Consider the following 21,568-nt stretch of genomic DNA (forward strand, 5'->3'; position numbering starts at 1 on the left):
AATGTGCAGCTCTGCATTTTGCAATTAAAGTTTAATAAATCAATATAGTTATGCCCGTAAATGTCTGCAAGATGAGCAAAGGTCCCTCACAGTTCAGTATATGGATGTAATGCACAGAGGATTCAAAATTAAAAATAATTTTCTTCTTAAATGGAAAGAGTCCACAGCTGAATTCATTACTTTTGGGAAATAAGAACATGGCCACCAGGAGGAGACAGACACCCCAGCCAAAGGCTTAAATAATCCTCCCACTCCCCTCATCCCCCAGTCATTCTTTGCCTTTCGTCCCAGGAGGTTGACAGATAAGTGTCGTACTCTGCAACATGGGACAGGAGTTTTAAGTAATCCTGTAAGTCTCTCAGTGAGGGCTTGGATGAAAGTTAGAGTCCGGAGATGCAGAAAGAGTCTTTCTGCCAAACCATCCCGACTCATTTTAACAGCTCCTCAAGCAATCAGCATTGTCTAAGTTCACTCCGCTGCCTGCTTTCTTCTCTCAAGTCCATGGCGGAGGAGATGCTACTACCCGTCACACTTGAAGGGCCGTGTTCCTGTTCCACGGCGTAGATTCTGGTAAGATCGTTTCATTTTCTTTCTTCGTGAATGTACTGTACTAATGTTTTCCCGACAGGCTACCACCTTGCGGGACTAACTTAACATAAGGGTCTCTTTGAGTTTCCTTTAGTATCTTGGAATCAAGGGTTAATATCTCCTGAGGGGGGTTATTGAACAGGGGGGGGTTAATCATGTTTATGTGATTCAATCTGCTTATGTGTAGTGTGAAATGGGCTCATGCTTGGAACATAAATGCTTTTGGAAGTGATGCGATCTTATGGTTGGGCGCGCTTTTTTGGACTATACATTTTATCTTCTGACCGGGCGTGATTACATTCCTGACCGTGTGGCGACGGAGAAATTCTAGTTTGCAGGGGTCTGGTTCATAGGAGGTGGTGAGTGCCCCAGCCATTGTGGGTGTCAGGTGCTGTTTTTTGTTTTGTCTTTAAATAGTCCATATTGCCATATTCTCTATCCAGTTATGGAGGATTCTGATGCTGAGACTGTTCAAATTTCAGAATCTTCGTCCGGGGGAAGAATCTGGATTGGCCTTGTTGACACATGTCAGTTATGTTCGGTGTGCCGTATTAGAGCGCCTGGTTCCTTAGGCTCCGGGAATAAAGGGTCAGCTTAGAAATCCGCCTCTGGGGGTCCTGTCCTCCAAGAGGCGAGTTCCCTACCGCTCCATACTTCTACACATGCGGGTAACCCAAATAATGATTATTCCTCCGCCCCCCCCGAAAGTTGCAGCACATTTTCGCTTCCACATATTCTTGGCGATTATTAGTCTGCAGAGTCCAGAAGCTTATGGGTGATTGTGCTTGTGCCCTATTGTCCCGGGTTTACTGCCTTGGGGAGGGCCTTTACAGTTCCCTGCGGGTGTAACTGTCCCTGAGTGTTGTGGCTTTCGTTAGAGTGGTGCGCTTTTGCGTCTTACTAAGACATGTCTTTCCGTTATTAAATGATCCTATCCTTCTCAGATACGGTAATTTTCAATCTTCTTCGAATGGTGCACCTGATTAGACATGTGGGGATGATGTAATCTCCTGACTGTTCTTTTTTTAAATCCTTCCCAGTTTTTTGAAGATTAATGCTCCGTTTGGCTGGTCCTGCGGTAGGCCTGTTTTCTTAGTCCTTATAGCTTTCAATTTGGGTGACTGGGTCAGTGGAGTTTCCGCTGTGTCATTCTCTCTTGCGTCTAGTATTGTCGGACCCTAGAGTTCCTACCTCATGTGGTGGAGAGTTGGAGGGTTAGCGCCTTCTTACCGCCGAGTGAGCGGTTTGACCGCTCGGGAATTGTCCTTTGGACTTGGTCCTCAGCAGCTAGCAGTTTGAAGGGTAGTTCGGCTGCCTTGCAGCTGTTGGGTTGCAGAATGAAACTAGCTGCAGCTATTGCACATCGACTGTGTACTGTCTAGCTGTTTTTCTGAGACTTTTTGGTCTTCCTTTGTGGTCTCCATGTTAGGTCTCCTTTAAGGGGCCTGGGAGATGTTTGTTCCCTGTTAGGGACATTGGGTGTGGTCTCCTTGGGTTTGCTTGGGGTTCCTCCTGGATCTGGGGTTGGTTTGCACCCCTTTCTCCTTGTGATCATCCGCTTATATGGAGGTGATGTGGAGACCAGCCTTTGCTCGAGTGGTTTTAACCTCGAGGTATCCCCTTGCCTTATTGTCCTGAGGCTGTTGGTGAGTCTAGAAGCTCTAGCGTCGTCGTACAAATTTTACCGCCTTGGCTCCTTTGGAGAGTGGGACTTCGGCAAGGGGTGGTCTCTTCCTTAGGTCGGGATTGCGAGTCTTTTCTCGTTATCCGGGTTGATCTGGATTTTGCATTGGTATCCCCTGTGGTCTAGGTTGTTATTCAGACGGGGTGTTAAAGGGACACTGAACCCAATTTTTTTCTTTCGTGATTCAGATAGAGCATGAAATTTTAAGCAACTTTCTATTTACTTCTATTAAATTTTCTTAATTCTCTTGGTATCATTATTTGAAATGCAAGAATGTAAGTTTAGATGCCGGCCCATTTTTGGTGAACCGTGTTAGTTACACTGATTTTCCTTTGTGTTACAGGACTCCTTTCGGTAAGTCCTGATATTATTCTTTGTCCCTCTCTAATGGTTTTTTGCCTAACGAGACAGGGTAAGCAGCCAGGTTGCTAGCAGAAGGGGCTAACTAATAACTTTTATTGCTGCAGTAATTTAGGTCGCAATCAAGGGACCTTCAGGTTAGAGGTCGCTCTCCTTTATGGAGACATATATCACACTCCGAAGCAGTGCCAGGTCCTATGACTGGACTTGCCATTCGGGCCCGGTGCATGCCGCTGCTGTGTGATATGGGGCGGCTTGTAAGAAGGGGCTACGTTAGGTCTCACGCATTCATTAATCCCCTGGCAACCCACGCTATTATCCCAGGCTCCTACAAAAGGAACATTAATACCTATGTGACCTGCAGACTGAAACCGGGCTAAGCAAATAGCAGACGGCGCTCCTCAAACTCATTCTGACCTGTGGCGGTGGGCATGTTACAGGCTCCCACCCCAGGCAGTTTTGGCGCCATCCTTGCCTTCTGTTTTCTCTCTAAGTGCACAACGTCTAAACGCTAGTCTGAGCGGCAGCGTGGGAGCTCCGGTGTAATTTTCTGTCTGCACTCAGTCATTATGGATGATTCTATGATTGAACCTAGTCAAGAGGATAATTGCTCTACTCCCTTATTTGATTCTAATAAATGTATGCTATTCAGGTTACATACTGTGTGTTCTCCTGCTCAACTATGAAGTTCATGCCTTACATCTGTTCTGCAGTCTCATTCAGGGGGCCCTGGTATTCAGACATCCACGGTGTCCCCTACATCTCATTCTACCTCTGGACGCTCTGCGGACTCGTAGACCACAGTATGCCCTGATATGCCAGTACTACAACTGCAACCAGCGATCTCTATTCCTGCACATGCTGTTCTCTGCTACCCCTTTTCTCAAACACAGCTGGCCTGGGACCCTTTGATTTTGCAGCCCAGTTATTATCAGCAGTTTCTGGTGCCCGGAGTGCTATGCCAGTCGCAGGTAAAAGGAAGAGAAAGGTTAAGCACTGTTCCTCCTAGATCTAGAACCAACAGCTCTGTTGGAGCGGCAGCAGGCAGCCATATGCAACGTTCTGATGTTGACGACTCCTTTGCTAGCTCTGAAGGAGAACTTTCATCCTCCGACTCCTCTAGAGCAGTGATTTTCAACCTTTTTTTTGGCGTGGCACATTTTTTTACATTAAAAAATCCTGCGGCACACTACCATCCCTATATATATATATATATATATAGACACACACACATTCTGTACTGTGCTGTCATGCCATGCCCCCTACAAACTATACAGGACATATTGACATTCATTCACAATCATAATTGTATGTGAATGAATGTCAATATGTCATGGTTGTAAATGATGCCTGCCTGTCTGCATGATGAGCCTGTCTCATACCTCCCGATTTTTCAAAACTTTAAAGAGTTAAAGAGGGACATCCCCGCACTGGGAAAAGTGTTATCTGTGGAGCACAAGATTATATGTGGAGCAAGGTATGTGTGTATATATATATATATATATATATATATACATACATACATACATACATACATACATACAGCCCTCGTTTTACAATGGTTCAATTTACACCGCTTCAGAATAACAACCTTTTCTTTCATGTAATTAGCAAGAGTCCATGAGCTAGTGACGTATGGGATATACATTCCTACCAGGAGGGGCAAAGTTTCCCAAACCTCAAAATGCCTATAAATACACCCCTCACCACACCCACAATTCAGTTTTACAAACTTTGCCTCCTAGGGAGGTGGTGAAGTAAGTTTGTGCTAGATTCTACGTTGATATGCGCTCCGCAGCAAGTTGGAGCCCGGTTTTCCTCTCAGCGTGCAGTGAATGTCAGAGGGATGTGAGGAGAGTATTGCCTATTTGAATGCAGTGATCTCCTTCTACGGGGTCTATTTCATAGGTTCTCTGTTATCGGTCGTAGAGATTCATCTCTTACCTCCCTTTTCAGATCGACGATATACTCTTATTTATATACCATTACCTCTGCTGATTTTCGTTTCAGTACTGGTTTGGCTTTCTACAAACATGTAGATGAGTGTCCTGGGGTAAGTAAATCTTATTTTCTGTGACACTCTAAGCTATGGTTGGGCACTTTATTTATAAAGTTCTAAATATATGTATTCAGACATTTATTTGCCTTGACTCAGAATGTTCAACATTCCTTATTTTCAGACAGTCAGTTTCATATTTGGGATAATGCATTTGAATCAATTTTTTTCTTACCTTAAAATTTGACTCTATTTTTCCCTGTGGGCTGTTAGGCTCTCGGGGGCTGAAAATGCTTCATTTTATTGCGTCATTCTTGGCGCGGACTTTTTTGGCGCAAAAAAATCTTTTCTTTTTCCGGCGTCATACGGAAGTTTTTTTACGTCCTTTTGCGCCAAAAATGTCGGCGTTCCGGATGTGGCGTCATTTTTGGCGCCAAAAAGCATTTAGGCGCCAGATAATGTGGGCGTCTTATTTGGCGCCAAAAAATATTGGCGTCGCTTTTGTCTCCACATTATTTCAGTCTCATTTTTTCTTTGCTTCTGGTTACTAGAAGCTTGTTTATTGGCATTTTTTCCCATTCCTGAAACTGTCATTTAAGGAATTTGATCAATTTTGCTTTATATGTTGTTTTTTCTCTTACATATTGCAAGATGTCTCACGTTGCATCTGATTCAGAAGATACTTCAGGAAAATCGCTGTCTAGTGCTGGAACTACCAAAGCTAAGTGTATCTGCTGTAAACTTTTGGTAGCTATTCCTCCGGCTGTTGTTTGTATTAATTGTCATGACAAACTTGTTAAAGCAGATATTTCCTTTAGTAATGTACCATTGCCTGTTGCAGTTCCTTCAACATCTAAGGTGCAGAATGTTCCTGATAACATAAGAGATTTTGTTTCTGAATCCATCAAGAAGGCTATGTCTGTTATTTCTCCTTCTAGTAAACATAAAAAATCTTTTAAAACTTCTCTCTCTACAGATGATTTTTTAAATGAACATCATCATTCTGATTCTGATGACTATTCTGGTTCAGAGGATTCTGTCTCAGAGATTGATGCTGATAAATCTTCATATTTATTTAAAATGGAATTTATTCGTTCTTTACTTAAAGAAGTACTAATTGCTTTAGAAATAGAGGATTCTGGTCCTCTTGATACTAATTCTAAAAGTTTAGATAAGGTATTTAAATCTCCTGTGGTTATTCCAGAAGTTTTTCCTGTTCCTAATGCTATTTCTGAAGTAATTTCCAGAGAATGGGATAAATTGGGTAATTCATTTACTCCTTCTAAACGTTTTAAGCAATTATATCCTGTGCCGTCTGACAGATTAGAATTTTGGGACAAAATCCCTAAAGTCGATGGGGCTATTTCTACCCTTGCTAAACGTACTACTATTCCTACGTCAGATGGTACTTTGTTTAAAGATCCTTTAGATAGGAAAATTGGATCCTTTCTAAGAAAAGCTTATCTGTGTTCAGGTAATCTTCTTAGACCTGCTATATCATTGGCTGATGTTGCTGCAGCTTCAACTTTTTGGTTGGAGACTTTAGCGCAACAAGTAACAGATCATGATTCTCATAATATTATTATTCTTCTTCAGCATGCTAATAATTTTATCTGTGATGCCATTTTTGATATTATCAGAGTTGATGTCAGGTTTATGTCTCTAGCTATTTTAGCTAGAAGAGCTTTATGGCTTAAAACTTGGAATGCTGATATGGCTTCTAAATCAACTCTACTTTCCATTTCTTTCCAGGGTAACAAAATATTTGGTTCTCAGTTGGATTCTATTATCTCAACTGTTACTGGTGGGAAAGGAACTTTTTTACCACAGGATAAAAAATCTAAGGGTAAAAACAGGGCTAATAATCGTTTTCGTTCCTTTCGTTTCAACAAAGAACAAAAGCCTGATCCTTCATCCTCAGGAGCAGTTTCAGTTTGGAAACCATCTCCAGTCTGGAATAAATCCAAGCCTTCTAGAAAGGCAAAGCCTGCTTCTAAGTCCACATGAAGGTGCGGCCCTCATTCCAGCTCAGCTGGTAGGGGGCAGGTTACGTTTTTTCAAAGAAATTTGGATCAATTCTGTTCACAATCTTTGGATTCAGAACATTGTTTCAGAAGGGTACAGAATTGGTTTCAAGATGAGACCTCCTGCAAAGAGATTTTTTCTTTCCCGTGTCCCAGTAAATCCAGTGAAAGCTCAAGCATTTCTGAATTGTGTTTCAGATCTAGAGTTGGCTGGAGTAATTATGCCAGTTCCAGTTCTGGAACAGGGGATGGGGTTTTATTCATATCTCTTCATTGTACCAAAGAAGGAGAATTCCTTCAGACCAGTTCTGGATCTAAAAATATTGAATCGTTATGTAAGGATACCAACGTTCAAAATGGTAACTGTAAGGACTATCTTGCCTTTTGTTCAGCAAGGGCATTTTATGTCCACAATAGATTTACAGGATGCATATCTGCATATTCCGATTCATCCAGATCATTATCAGTTCCTGAGATTCTCTTTTCTGGACAAGCATTACCAGTTTGTGGCTCTGCCGTTTGGCCTAGCTACAGCTCCAAGAATTTTTACAAAGGTTCTCGGTGCCCTTCTGTCTGTAATCAGAGAACAGGGTATTGTGGTATTTCCTTATTTGGACGATATCTTGGTACTTGCTCAGTCTTTACATTTAGCAGAATCTCATACGAATCGACTTGTGTTGTTTCTTCAAGATCATGGTTGGAGGATCAATTCACCAAAAAGTTCATTGATTCCTCAGACAAGGGTAACCTTTCTGGGTTTCCAGATAGATTCAGTGTCCATGACTCTGTCTTTAACAGACAAGAGACGTCTAAAATTGATTTCAGCTTGTCGAAACCTTCAGTCACAATCATTCCCTTCGGTAGCCTTATGCATGGAAATTCTAGGTCTTATGACTGCTGCATCGGACGCGATCCCCTTTGCTCGTTTTCACATGCGACCTCTTCAGCTCTGTATGCTGAATCAATGGTGCAAGGATTACACAAAGATATCTCAATTAATATCTTTAAAACCGATTGTACGACACTCTCTAACGTGGTGGACAGATCACCATCGTTTAATTCAGGGGGCTTCTTTTGTGCTTCCGACCTGGACTGTAATTTCAACAGATGCAAGTCTCACAGGTTGGGGAGCTGTGTGGGGATCTCTGACGGCACAAGGAGTTTGGGAATCTCAGGAGGTGAGATTACCGATCAATATTTTGGAACTCCGTGCAATTTTCAGAGCTCTTCAGTCTTGGCCTCTTCTGAAGAGAGAGTCGTTCATTTGTTTTCAGACAGACAATGTCACTACTGTGGCATACATCAATCATCAAGGAGGGACTCACAGTCCTCTGGCTATGAAAGAAGTATCTCGAATTCTGGTTTGGGCGGAATCCAGCTCCTGTCTAATATCTGCGGTTCATATCCCAGGTATAGACAATTGGGAAGCGGATTATCTCAGTCGCCAAACGTTGCATCCGGGAAAATGGTCTCTTCACCCAGAGGTATTTCTTCAGATTGTTCAAATGTGGGAGCTTCCAGAAATAGATCTGATGGCGTCTCATCTAAACAAGAAACTTCCCAGGTATCTGTCCAGATTCCGGGATCCTCAGGCGGAAGCAGTGGATGCATTATCACTTCCTTGGAAGTATCATCCTGCTTATATCTTTCCGCCTCTAGTTCTTCTTCCAAGAGTAATCTCCAAGATTCTGAAGGAATGCTCGTTTGTTCTGCTGGTAGCTCCGGCATGGCCTCACAGGTTTTGGTATGCGGATCTTGTCCGGATGGCCTCTTGCCATCCGTGGACTCTTCCGCTACGACCAGACCTTCTATCGCAAGGTCCTTTTTTCCATCAGGATCTCAAATCCTTAAATTTAAAGGTATGGAGATTGAACGCTTGATTCTTGGTCAAAGAGGTTTCTCTGACTCTGTGATTAATACTATGTTACAGGCTTGTAAATCTGTATCCAGAGAGATATATTATAGAGTCTGGAAGACTTATATTTCTTGGTGTCTTTCTCATCATTTTTCTTGGCATTCTTTTAGAATTCCGAGAATTTTACAGTTTCTTCAGGATGGTTTAGATAAAGGTTTATCCGCAAGTTCTTTGAAAGGACAAATCTCTGCTCTTTCTGTTCTTTTTCGCAGAAAGATTGCTAATCTTCCTGATATTCATTGTTTTGTACAAGCTTTGGTTCGTATAAAACCTGTCATTAAGTCAATTTCTCCTCCTTGGAGTTTGAATTTGGTTCTGGGGGCTCTTCAAGCTCCTCCGTTTGAACCTATGCATTCATTGGACATTAAATTACTTTCTTGGAAAGTTTTGTTCCTTTTGGCAATCTCTTCTGCCAGAAGAGTTTCTGAATTATCTGCTCTTTCTTGTGAGTCTCCTTTTCTGATTTTTCATCAGGATAAGGCAGTGTTGCGAACTTCTTTTGAATTTTTACCTAAAGTTGTGAATTCTAACAACATTAGTAGAGAAATTGTGGTTCCTTCATTATGTCCTAATCCTAAGAATTCTAAGGAGAAATCATTGCATTCTTTGGATGTTGTTAGAGCTTTGAAATATTATGTTGAAGCTACTAAGTCTTTCCGAAAGACTTCTAGTTTATTTGTTATCTTTTCTGGTTCTAGAAAAGGCCAGAAAGCTTCTGCCATTTCTTTGGCATCTTGGTTGAAATCTTTAATTCATCTTGCCTATGTTGAGTCGGGTAAAACTCCGCCTCAAAGGATTACAGCTCATTCTACTAGGTCAGTTTCTACTTCCTGGGCGTTTAGGAATGAAGCTTCGATTGATCAGATTTGCAAAGCAGCAACTTGGTCCTCTTTGCATACTTTTACTAAATTCTACCATTTTGATGTATTTTCTTCTTCTGAAGCAGTTTTTGGTAGAAAAGTACTTCAGGCAGCGGTTTCAGTTTGAATCTTCTGCTTATGTTTTTCATTAAACTTTATTTTGGGTGTGGATTATTTTCAGCAGGAATTGGCTGTCTTTATTTTATCCCTCCCTCTCTAGTGACTCTTGCGTGGAAAGATCCACATCTTGGGTAATCATTATCCCATACGTCACTAGCTCATGGACTCTTGCTAATTACATGAAAGAAAACATAATTTATGTAAGAACTTACCTGATAAATTCATTTCTTTCATATTGGCAAGAGTCCATGAGGCCCGCCCTTTTTTTTTTTTTTTTTTTTTTTTTTTTGGGGTGGTTATGATTTTTGTATAAAGCACAATTATTCCAATTCCTTATTTTATATGCTTTCGCACTTTTTTATCACCCCACTTCTTGGCTATTCGTTAAACTGAATTGTGGGTGTGGTGAGGGGTGTATTTATAGGCATTTTGAGGTTTGGGAAACTTTGCCCCTCCTGGTAGGAATGTATATCCCATACGTCACTAGCTCATGGACTCTTGCTAATATGAAAGAAATGAATTTATTAGGTAAGTTCTTACATAAATTATGTTTTTTTCCAGTCATGTGACTGCTATTGAAAAACATTGAGAAGCAGTGCATTTACTAAAATAGCCAGTAGGTGGAGCTGTCCGCTTGTGTTGCAGCAAAACCAAGCAAGCTGAAATTAATCAGTTTAACCAGACCTGAGCTATCGAGCAGATTTCCAAGGAACAAGAGCTTCCTGTCTATAAATCAGTCCAGATTGGAATGCATAGAAAGAACTGTTTGCAGAAAAATGCAAGTGAAGTCTGTGGTGTGTGATTATTTTATTAGGTTTATAATGCTGTTTAGCAAATGTTTTTGTTCATTTAACTTTTAGGTGTTGCTTATGACAATTTTGAGAGGGGCCTGGAACCTATCTCCCTCACTTCCCATTGACTTACATTATAAACTGGGTTTCAATTTACAACGGTTTCGATTTACAACCATTCCTTCTGGAACCTAACCCCGGCGTAAACTGAGGGCTTCTTGTATATGTATATATATATATATATATATATATATATATATATATACACATGTATATATATATACACATGTACATATATATATATATATATATATATATATATATATAGGGGGTTAGGTTGTATGGGTAGATACCCAATACAACAGTAGTTAGCGCTGTTAGTCTTGTTTAGCTGGAGTGTGAGTTGGGGATCCTAGAAAGGCAGCTGTATATCAAAATGAATGGAGGGATTATCCACCCAGAAGAGGGTGAGGAGACCCCTGCAAACCAAAAATGATGAGAAGAAAGTGAGAAAACAGCGCTATTCCAGGGGGTCTTCCCTGACTTCACTAGTGGTTAGATGGTTCTTCAATTAACAGATAACCTCAAATAGTGTTGGTAAATATGTAGATGCACTTATTAGTGCAAAATCTAATTATATAAAATCAAAATGTGATATCACATAAATTAATAGAAATAACAGAAAGTAAATAAGTCCATTAAGATGTAATTGGATTAAAAGTTCAGGGGTGTGATGCTCAGGAAATCTGGTAGGTATTGCACTTACTAGAACAAACCTCAATCATATGAGGTAAGCTGCCGCCTCTTGTAAGTGTGAAACTTCCGTGATCCTGGCGTGGTAGTGGGACTGAGTAGTGTTGTCCTTCTCCTCTTAGAGTATGTGCCTTCTCCTCTTAGAGTATGAACCTTCAGTCCTGGTAGAGACTGGTTGCCTGTTTTCTTTGGGCTCCAGCAGGTTTATGCAAAAGAAGCAAAATGCAAGAACATAGTGTAAAACTGTTTAATAATAAATAAAATGATAAAAGACAAACAAATGGCCACTCACATTAAAAGTCCTCAAACATATGAGGCATGTAAATACATTCAGAAAACAACTTGTGGTTCACGAACCCAGTGGATGGTAGTACTGTAGTTGTTATATCACAGTCACAAAGGGGTTAAACGTTTTCTTCCAGAAGCCACAAATGTTAAATGGTTATATATATATAAAAACCAAACAGTCTTTATGCAGTAAGTCCAGCACAGTGCTCAAGCACAGTGCAGTATGTAGAAAAAAGTTGCAAATACTTGTTAAAAGTTAAATCACATAGAAGATCCTCCAAGTGGAGTAAAAAAAAAAAAAAAGTGTTTGTTCCCTTATGCGTTTCATAGGTTTGTTTATTCCTTCATCAGAGGGTATTCTTTGGTAAATCAGATTTACCAAAGAATACCCTCTGAAGAAGAAGGAATAAACACACCTTTGAAACGCGTAAGGGAACAAACACTTTTTTTTTTACTCCACTTGGAGGCATTTAACATTTGTGGCTTCTGGAAGAAAACTTTTAACCCCTTTGTGACTGTGATATAACAACTACAGTACTACCATCCACTGGGTTCGTGAACCACAAGTTGTTTTCTGAATGTATTTACATGCCTCATATGTTTGAGGACTTTTATTGTGAGTGGCCATTTGTTTGTCTTTTATCATTTTATTTATTATTAAACAGTTTTACACTATGTTCTTGCATATACAGTGTAAACACTAAGGATGAGGGAAAGAGAGAGACTGTGTTTTACTCTCAAAAGTGCAAATCAACACAATAAAACAGGCGAACCGTCTGTTGTCAGTCTGTGTTGTTAACCTCCTGTGTAATCAGTGCTGTACCATCAATGCTAGTGAAGCAGAAAATGTGTGCCCTGTGAGTCGGATTCCCTCTGCCTTCACAGGGTAAGTTAGTGTGGAGTGCTGTCACTTAAACCTAATGAACAGTGTGTCTTATCAACAAATAATGTTCATAGGTAAAATCCTGGCACATGCCTAAACGTCCTTTACAGTCTTGGGCTGCCCCTGGAGTGTCAATCACTACCGGGATGTACAGTCCTCTCGTGGGTCCGGTATGTGTCCCAGGACGCCGCTACTCTGCAGCGTTCTGTGTCCCTGCTCCTCTGTCTGCTTCCGTGTAGTAAGCCAATACTCTGCAGCTATGCTCTACCACCCCGTGCTCTCTCAAGCCAATAGGATTACTGAAAATACCAAAAAGAATGCAAGGAGCACCAGGGTGGGAGACGAGTGAAACAAAAAATTGTTTGTTTTCAAACAAGCGTACATATAGTAACGTGACAAAAACAATGTTGCAGCGTGTAATATACCCCTGGGGTAAAAAAATAGAGGAAGTGCGGATGCACTGACTGACTGTGTGCTGTCATGTGATAGCCCAGGGCCCAATAACAATTTAAAAAAAAAAAAAAAAAACTAAAATGATGATGAAATTTTAAAAAAATAAAATAAACTAGAGCCTGTCAGTCTGCCGCAGCACACCTGAGGATCTCTCACACACTGGTTGAAAATTACTGCTCCAGAAAATCTGAAAGGGTCTCTGAGGATATTACCTTTTTGGGATTTCGCGTGGCATCTGGTGCCCGGGCACGTTTTTAAGCTTGGGTGGGTCTTCTTCCCCTTCCACATTCCTGACTGTGTGGCGACGGAGGAAAGAGTCTGCTCTGGTGAGGTCTGGTCTTAGGAGGTGGTGAGTGCCCCCAGCCATTGTGGATGTCAGGTGCCAGTTATTTTTCTTTCCCAAGCTCTGTTTATCTTGTGCAGTCTTAAGCCATGGAGGATTCCCACGCCGGGACTATATTTAGCTGGTCCGGTGGGACCTACTGATTCTCGTGTTATTTTGTTGGGGTTTTTTTTATACACAAAAAAAAAAATTAAAAATGAAACGCTATTCTTCTTGACCTCCGGGTCTGGATGTTTAAAATGATTGGGCTTGCTCGTGTCAGTCCGCAACTGACGTTGGGACCGGTGGTACCCCACCGCGTCCTCCTGCATCCCTGATACGAGGGGTGTGGTCCTTACCGTGTGAAGCAGTTCTGCCCTTTTGAGCTACTGTTGATGGTTCTCCTAGAGTCTTTGCCATCGTGTAGTTTAGGCGTTTAGGCTGTCGTGCGGAGTTGGACAATGTCCTCTACCTTGGCCCCTGGGAGCTTTTTAGGCTCTGCTGGGATTTCAGATTGACTTCTCCGGTGTTACTGGTGCCCTGGCTTCTTTTCGCCCCTTGGGGGTTTGGGCCCTTGGGGTTTCCGTTCTTGGAGTCCTGTGCCTTGTTGCTACTGATTAGGAGTGTTTTCCCTAATGGGCTCGTGCTGCGGCTGTTTTTTGCAGTATTTCTTGTGTCCTCCTTGGATTTTGATCAAGGTTCTTTTTCCTCTTTGAGATTGCCAGCTGGTCCGGCTTGAGACGTGTTGCCTTGGGCGCTGACTTAAGGAAGTCTGATTTCCTCCTTATGACTCAGTCGTGGATTTCGGGGGAGAGTCTAGGGTTCTGGCAGTCTAGCTCTTTATCCTATCTTTATGTCCCTGGAAGTTGGGGTTGGGTCAGGATGGGTCCTATTGTCTCCCTTTAAGGGAGTCTGGGGTATTTTCGGTTTAATACCTTTACGGAGGATGGGCTCTGGGCCTTTTTATTAAGGGGTTCCCTTTTCCTCTTTCATGTCTAGGACTAGCTCTAGCTCAGTTTTACCCTTTGTCTCTGACTTCCGCCTGCTTTGGTCGCCTTGCTGCTTGGGTTAAGGGGGTTTGAGCGGTTGCTCTCAGTCTTAGCCCTTTTGCTGGGTTCTGGGAGATCTGTATGCCTTTCTGTCCTAGGATCTGCGCTGGTCACTCAACTCTTTCGGCATTCTGTGCTGTACAATCATTTGTAGAATGGTTGGGTTTCCTGGAGACAGGTGCTCCCTGACTCACGTTTTTCTGAGGGACTCTTGTCTCTCTTGGATTAGCTTCGCTGTCTAGTAAGCGGAAGGCTTGCTGTTGGGAAACAACTGCAGTTATTTACCTTGTCTGCTGGCAAGATATTGATCCTAGGTTGCCTAATGACTAGCGTGTCTGTCTAGCACGCTGCAGTTCTTGAGTTTGTACTCAGCTGCGATTACTGGCTATTTTATCTCTGATGTAGGTGGGCTTGCCCTTAGGGATTGTGTCCTCAGGTCTCTGGGGGGTTTTCTGGGGTCTGGTCACTTTTCTCAAGCATGCCTGGTGGTCCTTCCCTTCCTTTGTGCAGGGGTGGGGTTCTGTTGGTCAGCTATTTGGCCTACGGTTAACTTTGCTACCCAGCTTGCGGAAGGTTGCTGTTGTCTCCAGGGCAACTGTTGCTCCTTGAACACTAGCATGCACTTTAGGGTTTCTTGTGAGGTGTTTTTCTGTGCCCTCTGGGGGAATTGGATCCTTGGGATCTCTTTGTTCAGAAGGGTTTATTCAGGAAGGATGTTCCGCTGCTATGCGGCCTATAGTGGTGTAGTGTTGGTCTGCGCAGTTTCGGTTGCGCAGGAGCGGGATGTTCGTATCCGTTTTCGGATGGGGGCTCTGCTTGTTTTTGCGCCACTAGTCTTTCGTCATCCTTTCCTGTCTCCTGAGCTTTTCTCCAGCTACTGAAATTTTTCCTTGCTTGTGAGGCGTCTTCGGTCTCTTGTGGTCTTGGGTGTGGGACTTGGCCTGTTTTCCCCTGCTCACGAGGGTGGGGGTTTTTCTTTCTCGTCCTCATTTATATGGTGACGCGTGTCCATGCTGTCTCACTGTTTTTGAGTTTGTTGGTCCTTGAGATTCTTTTGTTTCTCTTCTGGTCCTTTCCTGACTTTTCATATAGTCTGTTCGGGTGTAGCCTACTGAGTGGCTTCGGGTTGTCTTTGTCACCCTGGACGTTGTTCCTTTTCTTCGATCTTGTATCTTCCCTCTGGGAATTTTTAGTCGGGGTCCCTCACTTGGGCTGCCAGTAGGAACAGCTCAGCCCTTCCACTTCCTGGAAGTGGAAGGGCTGAGCTGTTCCTACTGGCAGCTTTAATTCACTGTTGTACTGCTCTGTATTTGAGCTCATCAGCGAGCTTCTGGCAGAAGGTGTTCGCCGGATTTGGGTTCTGCATTCTGCCGCTCATCTGCTGCAGTACTTACTATTAGCATCATTGTGGACTTTTTTGCTGCTGGTACTGAAATGTGCAAGAATTAAAGGAATCTGGTAACAACTATCACCAAGGACTCAGATTGACTCCTGTTGTACATCAGTGAGCTGGACCACTGAGAGGCTCCAGTCTGTCCCAGTAGCACCAATGGGTGCGTCCCCTTTGTGAGTATCCAATTGTTATTTGTGTGGATTGCAGATTTTGGTTTCTGGCTGTACTAGGCCATGTTTGGCGCCTCTGTGTTCTCTCTTTTTTCAGTGGTACCAGAATATACATCTCATGTCAACTACACATATTCAGGTCAACATTGTGTATGTAGACTTTATATTGCAAAATTGTGCTGTTGCAGAATATCTGTTCTCTTGCCCTGTGTGGCAAAAAACTTGTATATTATTCTGTTATTCTGATTTATTGTTGGTTATAAATAAAAAAAAAATGATCATAAAAATAATCATCTCAGGGCTGATGCAACATTTCTTATGGAACCCCAAGTGAAAATACATTAAAGGAACATGAAATCCAATGTTTTTCTTTTATGATTTAGAAAGAGCATGCAATTTTAAACAACTTCCACTTTACTTCTATTATCTAATTTGCTTCATTCTCTTGATATCCTTTGTTGAAAAGCATGCCATTTCTCTTGTAAGATGTATCGAGTCCACGGATTCATCCATACTTGTGGGATATTCTCCTTCCCTACAGGAAGTGGCAGAGAGAGCACCCACAGCAGAGCTGTCTATATAGCTCCTCCCTTAGCTCCACCCCCAGTCATTCTCTCTGCCTGCTTAACTGCTAGGAATGGCAAAGTGAGTGTGGTGACAAAAATGTTAAGTTTTTATTTTCTCAAGCAAAAGTTTGTTATTTTAAATGGTACCGGTGTGTACTATTTACTCTCTGGCAGAAAAGGGATGAAGATTTCTGCAAGGAGGATGATCTTAGCACTTTGTAACTAAGATCCACTGCTGTTCCCACAGAGGCTGAAGAGTACAGGAAAACTTCAGTTTGGGGAACAGTTTGCAGGCTAAACTGCATTAAGGTATGTTTAGTCTATTTTTTTCTAGACAAACTGTGTTATTTCTAGAAAAGGCTGGCAATATCCCCATGAGGGAAAGGTAAGCTGTATTCAGTAAAAGAGGAGTCCAAGCTTGCATAAAGGGCTCATAGTTACTGGTGACACTAATAGGAAAAAAGTTTTGGTATAATTACAAATAAAATGTTTTTTGAGGGACTTTAAGGGGTCTTTGTGGCTTGTTTAAGGGTTATTAACCCACATGGCTAGTTTAAGAAACACTCTGTGGTGTTTTTTAGGCCCCCCATACCTCAGAAGCATCCAGCTACTTCTCCAGAGATTCCGGTTGTATTTGAGGGCTGTAAAGAGGTTTTTTTCCCCACAAATCGTTCCTAAAGGGCATGTAGGCGCCACAGCAGAGCTGTGGCAAGGTGCTGAACGTTATTTTACCGGTTTTTACATTAAGGGGTTAATTGTTTATTTGCATAGTTGTGCAAAGTTACTAAGGCTTTATGATGCTACTGTAAAAATTTTGTTGTGTTTACTGCTTTTTTACACTGTTTTGCAGAGTTTTTGCAGCTTTTTTTCTCTTAAAGGCACAGTACCGTTTTTGTTTAAAGTGTTATTTACTTTGATTAAAGTGTTTTTCAAGCTTGCTTGTTACATTACTAGCCTGTTTAACATGTCTGATACCAAGGAGAATCCTTGTTCTATGTGTTTAGAAGCCATTGTGGAACCCCCTCTTAGAATGTGTCCCACTTGCACTGATATGTCTATAAATTATAAAGAGCATATTTTAGCACTTAAAAATATTGCAATAGATGATTCTCAGTTAGAAGGAAATGAGGGTTTTGCATCTAGCTCTCCCCAAGTGTCACAACCAGTAACGCCCGCACAAGTGACGCCTAGTACCTCTACTGCGTCTAATTCATTTACTTTACAAGACATAGCCAAAGTTATGAATAAAACCCTCACAGAGGTTTTCTCTAAACTGCCTGGTTTACAAGGAAAGCGTGTCAGCTCTGGGTTAAGAACAAATGCTGAGCCGTCTGACGCTTTAGTAGCCGTATCCAATATACCCTCACAATGTTCTGAAGTATGGGTAAGGGATTTATTATCTGAGGGAGAGATTTCTGATTCAGGAAAGACGCTCCCTCAGACAGATTCTGATATGACGGCCTTTAAATTTAAGCTTGAACACCTCCGCTTATTGCTCAAGGAGGTATTAGCTACTTTAGACGATTGTGACCCTATAGTGGTCCCAGAGAAATTGTGTAAAATGGACAGATACTTAGAGGTTCCTGTTTACACTGATGTTTTTCCAGTCCCTAAGAGGATTGTGATTATTGTTACTAAGGAGTGGGATAGACCAGGTATTCCGTTCGCTCCCCCTCCTGTTTTTAAGAAAATGTTTCCCATATCTGACACCATACAGGACTTGTGGCAGACTGTTCCTAAGGTGGAGGGAGCTATTTCTACTATTGCTAAGCGTACAACTATACCTATCGAAGACAGTTGTGCTTTCAAAGATCCTATGGATAAAAAATTAGAGGGTCTCCTAAAGAAAATTTTTGTTCATCAAGGTTTTCTTCTCCAACCTATTGCATGCATTGTTCCTGTAACTACTGCAGCTGCTTTCTGGTTTGAGGCTCTAGAAGAGGTTGTCCAGGTGGAGACTCCATTAGAGAATATTATGGATAGAATTAAGGCCCTTAAGTTGGCTAATTCTTTCATTACAGATGCCGCTTTCCAAATGGCTAAATTAGCGGCAAAGAATTCAGGTTTTGCCATTTTAGCACGCAGGGCGTTATGGCTTAAGTCCTGGTCTGCTGATGTGTCATCAAAATCTAAATTGTTGAACATCCCTTTCAAAGGAAAGACCCTATTCGGGTCTGAACTGAAGGAGATTTCAGACATCACTGGAGGGAAAGGCCATGCCCTCCCTCAGGATAAAACAAATAAGATGAGGACCAAACAAAATAATTTTCGTTCCTTTCGTAACTTCAAGGGTGGTCCCGCTTCAGCTTCCCCTGCAGCAAAGCAAGAGGGGGATTCTGTCCAATCCAAGTCAGTCTGGAGACCTAACCAGGCTTGGAACAAAGGTAAACAGGCCAAGAAGCCTGTTGATGCCTCTAAGACAGCATGAAGGGGTAGCCCCCGATCCGGGATCGGATCTAGTAGGGGGCAGACTCTCTCTCTTTGCTCAGGCTTGGGCAAGAGATGTTCACGTTTTAGAAATTGTGTCCCAAGGATATCTTCTGGACTTCAAAGACTCCCCCCCAAGGGGGAGATTTCACATTTCTCAATTGTCTGCAAACCAGACAAAGAGAGAGGCGTTCTTATGCTGTGTAGAAGACCTACATACCATAGGAGTGATTCGCCCAGTTCCAAGAGCGGAACAAGGGCTAGGTTTTTACTCCAACCTGTTTGTGGTTCCCAAAAAAGAGGGAACTTTCAGACCAATCTTGGATCTCAAAATTCTAAACAAGTTCCTCAGAGTACCATCATTCAAGATGGACACTATTCAGACTATTCTTCCTCTGATTCAGGAGGATCAATATATGACTACCGTGGACTTAAAGGATGCGTATCTACACATCCCTATTCACAGAGATCATCATCAATTCCTCAGATTCGCCTTTCTGGACAGGCATTACCAGTTTGTGGCCCTTCCCTTCGGGTTGGCCACGGCTCCCAGAATTTTCACAAAGGTGCTAGGGTCCCTTTTGGCGGTTCTAAGACCGCGAGGTATAGCAGTGGCGCCTTATCTAGACGACATCTTAATTCAGGCGTCGAATTTCCAGCTAGCCAAGTCTCAGACGGACATCGTGTTGGCTTTTCTGAGATCTCACGGGTGGAAGGTGAACATAAAAAAAGAGTTCTCTCGTCCCTCTCACAAATGTTTCCTTCCTAGGGACTCTGATAGACTCGGTAGAAATGAAAATATTTCTGACGGAGGTCAGAAAATCAAAACTTTTAATCACTTGCCGAGCCCTTCATTCCATTCCTCAGCCATCAGTGGCTCAGTGTATGGAGGTAATTGGACTTATGGTAGCGGCAATGGACATAGTTCCTTATGCCCGCCTACACCTCAGACCACTGCAACTATGCATGCTCAAACAGTGGAATGGGGATTATGCAGATTTATCTCCTCAACTGCATCTGGACCAAGAGACCAGATATTCTCTTCTCTGGTGGTTGTCTCAGGACCACCTGTCTCAGGGAATATGTTTCCGCAGGCCAGAGTGGCTCATAGTAACGACAGATGCCAGCCTGCTAGGCTGGGATGCAGTCTGGAAATCCCTGAAAGCACAGGGCTTATGGTCTCGGGAGGAATCTCTCCTCCCGATAATCATTCTAGTACTGAGAGCGATATTCAATGCGCTTCAGGCATGGCCTCAGCTAGCTGCGGCCAAATTCATCAGATTTCAGTCGGACAACATCACGACTGTAGCCTATATCAATCATCAAGGAGGAGTTCTCTAGCGATGATGGAGGTAACCAAAATTATCCGATGGGCGGAGGATCACTCTTGCCATCTCTCAGGAATCCATATCCCAGGGGTAGAGAACTGGGAGGCGGATTTCCTAAGTCATCAGACTTTTCATCCGGGGGAGTGGGAGCTCCATCCGGAGGTATTTGCCCAGCTGACTCAGCTATGGGGCACACCAGAATTGGATCTGATGGCGTCCCGACAGAACGCCAAACTTCCGCGTTACGGGTCCAGGTCCTGGGATACCCAGGCGTTACTGATAGATGCTCTAGCAGTGCCCTGGTCCTTCAATCTGGCTTATGTATTTCCACCGTTTGCTCTCCTCCCACGTCTGGTGGCCAGAATCAAGCAGGAGAGAGCTTCGGTGATTCTGATAGCGCCTGCGTGGCCACTGTTTTTTATATAGATATATGCATATTTTATTGTTAATTTTAAGTGGATCCACTTTTGTATCTTGTTTGTATATTTTAGCTATAAGTAGCTTATAAAATATTTTATATACCCCTATAGAATTTCAATATATTTTTTTTTTTAAATAATCTTGTCACTACTAGTGTCTTAGCCTTTTAGGAGGCGCTCTGTGTATTTATTTTTAGCTCTACATTAACCTTTTTGGGGGCGCTGGTACCCACAATACTAGGAGCTACAGACACAAGGTTGAGCGCTGTCAGATTTTAATAGATTTTTATGTATTTCCACCGTTTGCTCTCCTCCCACGTCTGGTGGCTAGAATCAAGCAGGAGAGAGCTTCGGTGATTCTGATAGCGCCTGCGTGGCCACGCAGGACTTGGTATGCAGACCTGGTGGACATGTCATCTGTTCCACCGTGGACTCTGCCAATGAGACAGGACCTTCTAATCCAAGGTCCGTTCAAGCATCCAAATCTAATTTCTCTGCGTCTGACTGCTTGGAGATTGAACGCCTGATTCTATCAAAGCGTGGTTTCTCTGAGTCGGTCATTGATACCCTGATTCAGGCTAGAAAGCCTGTCACCAGGAAAATCTATCAGCTAGTTCCTTAAAGGGACCATTAGCTGCTTTGTCTATTCTTTTACACAAACGTCTGGTAGATGTCCCAGACATTCAAGCGTTTAGTCAGGCCTTGGTCAGGATCAAGCCTGTATTTAAACCTGTTGCTCTGCCATGGAGCCTAAACTTAGTTCTTAAAGTTCTTCAAGGGGTTCCGTTTGAACCTATGCTATCTTGTAAAGTTTTGTTTTTAGTAGCCATCTCTTCGGCTCGAAGAGTTTGAGTTATCTGCTTTACAGTGTGACTCACTTTATCTTATTTTCCATGCAGATAAGGTGGTTTTACGTACCAAATCTGGATTCCTTCCTAAGGTTGTTTCTAATAGGAATATCAATCAGGAAATTGTTGTTCCTTCGCTGTGTCCTAATCCTTCTTCAAAGAAGGAACGTCTGTTGCACAATCTTGATGTGGTTCGTGCTTAAGTTCTACTTACAAGCAACCAAAGATTTCCGTCAAACATCTTCATTGTTTGTTGTCTATTCTGGTAAGCGGAGAGGTCAAAAGGCTACGGCTACCCCTCTTTATTTTTGGCTGCAAAGCATCATCCGTA

General features: G+C 42.5%; 1 protein-coding gene across 1 annotated transcript in view; it reads left to right on the forward strand.

Moving 5' to 3' along the window:
• The window catches only part of LOC128663856 (serine/threonine-protein kinase tousled-like 2), an 894,029-nt gene that overhangs the window by 723,286 nt on the left and 149,175 nt on the right, over positions 1–21,568 (forward strand). The window contains exon 17 of the mRNA XM_053718402.1: positions 12,195–12,265. Coding sequence (XP_053574377.1) covers positions 12,195–12,265 — 71 coding nt within the window. The remainder of the gene's footprint in view (positions 1–12,194; positions 12,266–21,568) is intronic.

The sequence above is a fragment of the Bombina bombina genome, chromosome 1, assembly GCF_027579735.1.
Source record: "Bombina bombina isolate aBomBom1 chromosome 1, aBomBom1.pri, whole genome shotgun sequence".
Lineage (NCBI taxonomy): Eukaryota > Metazoa > Chordata > Amphibia > Anura > Bombinatoridae > Bombina > Bombina bombina.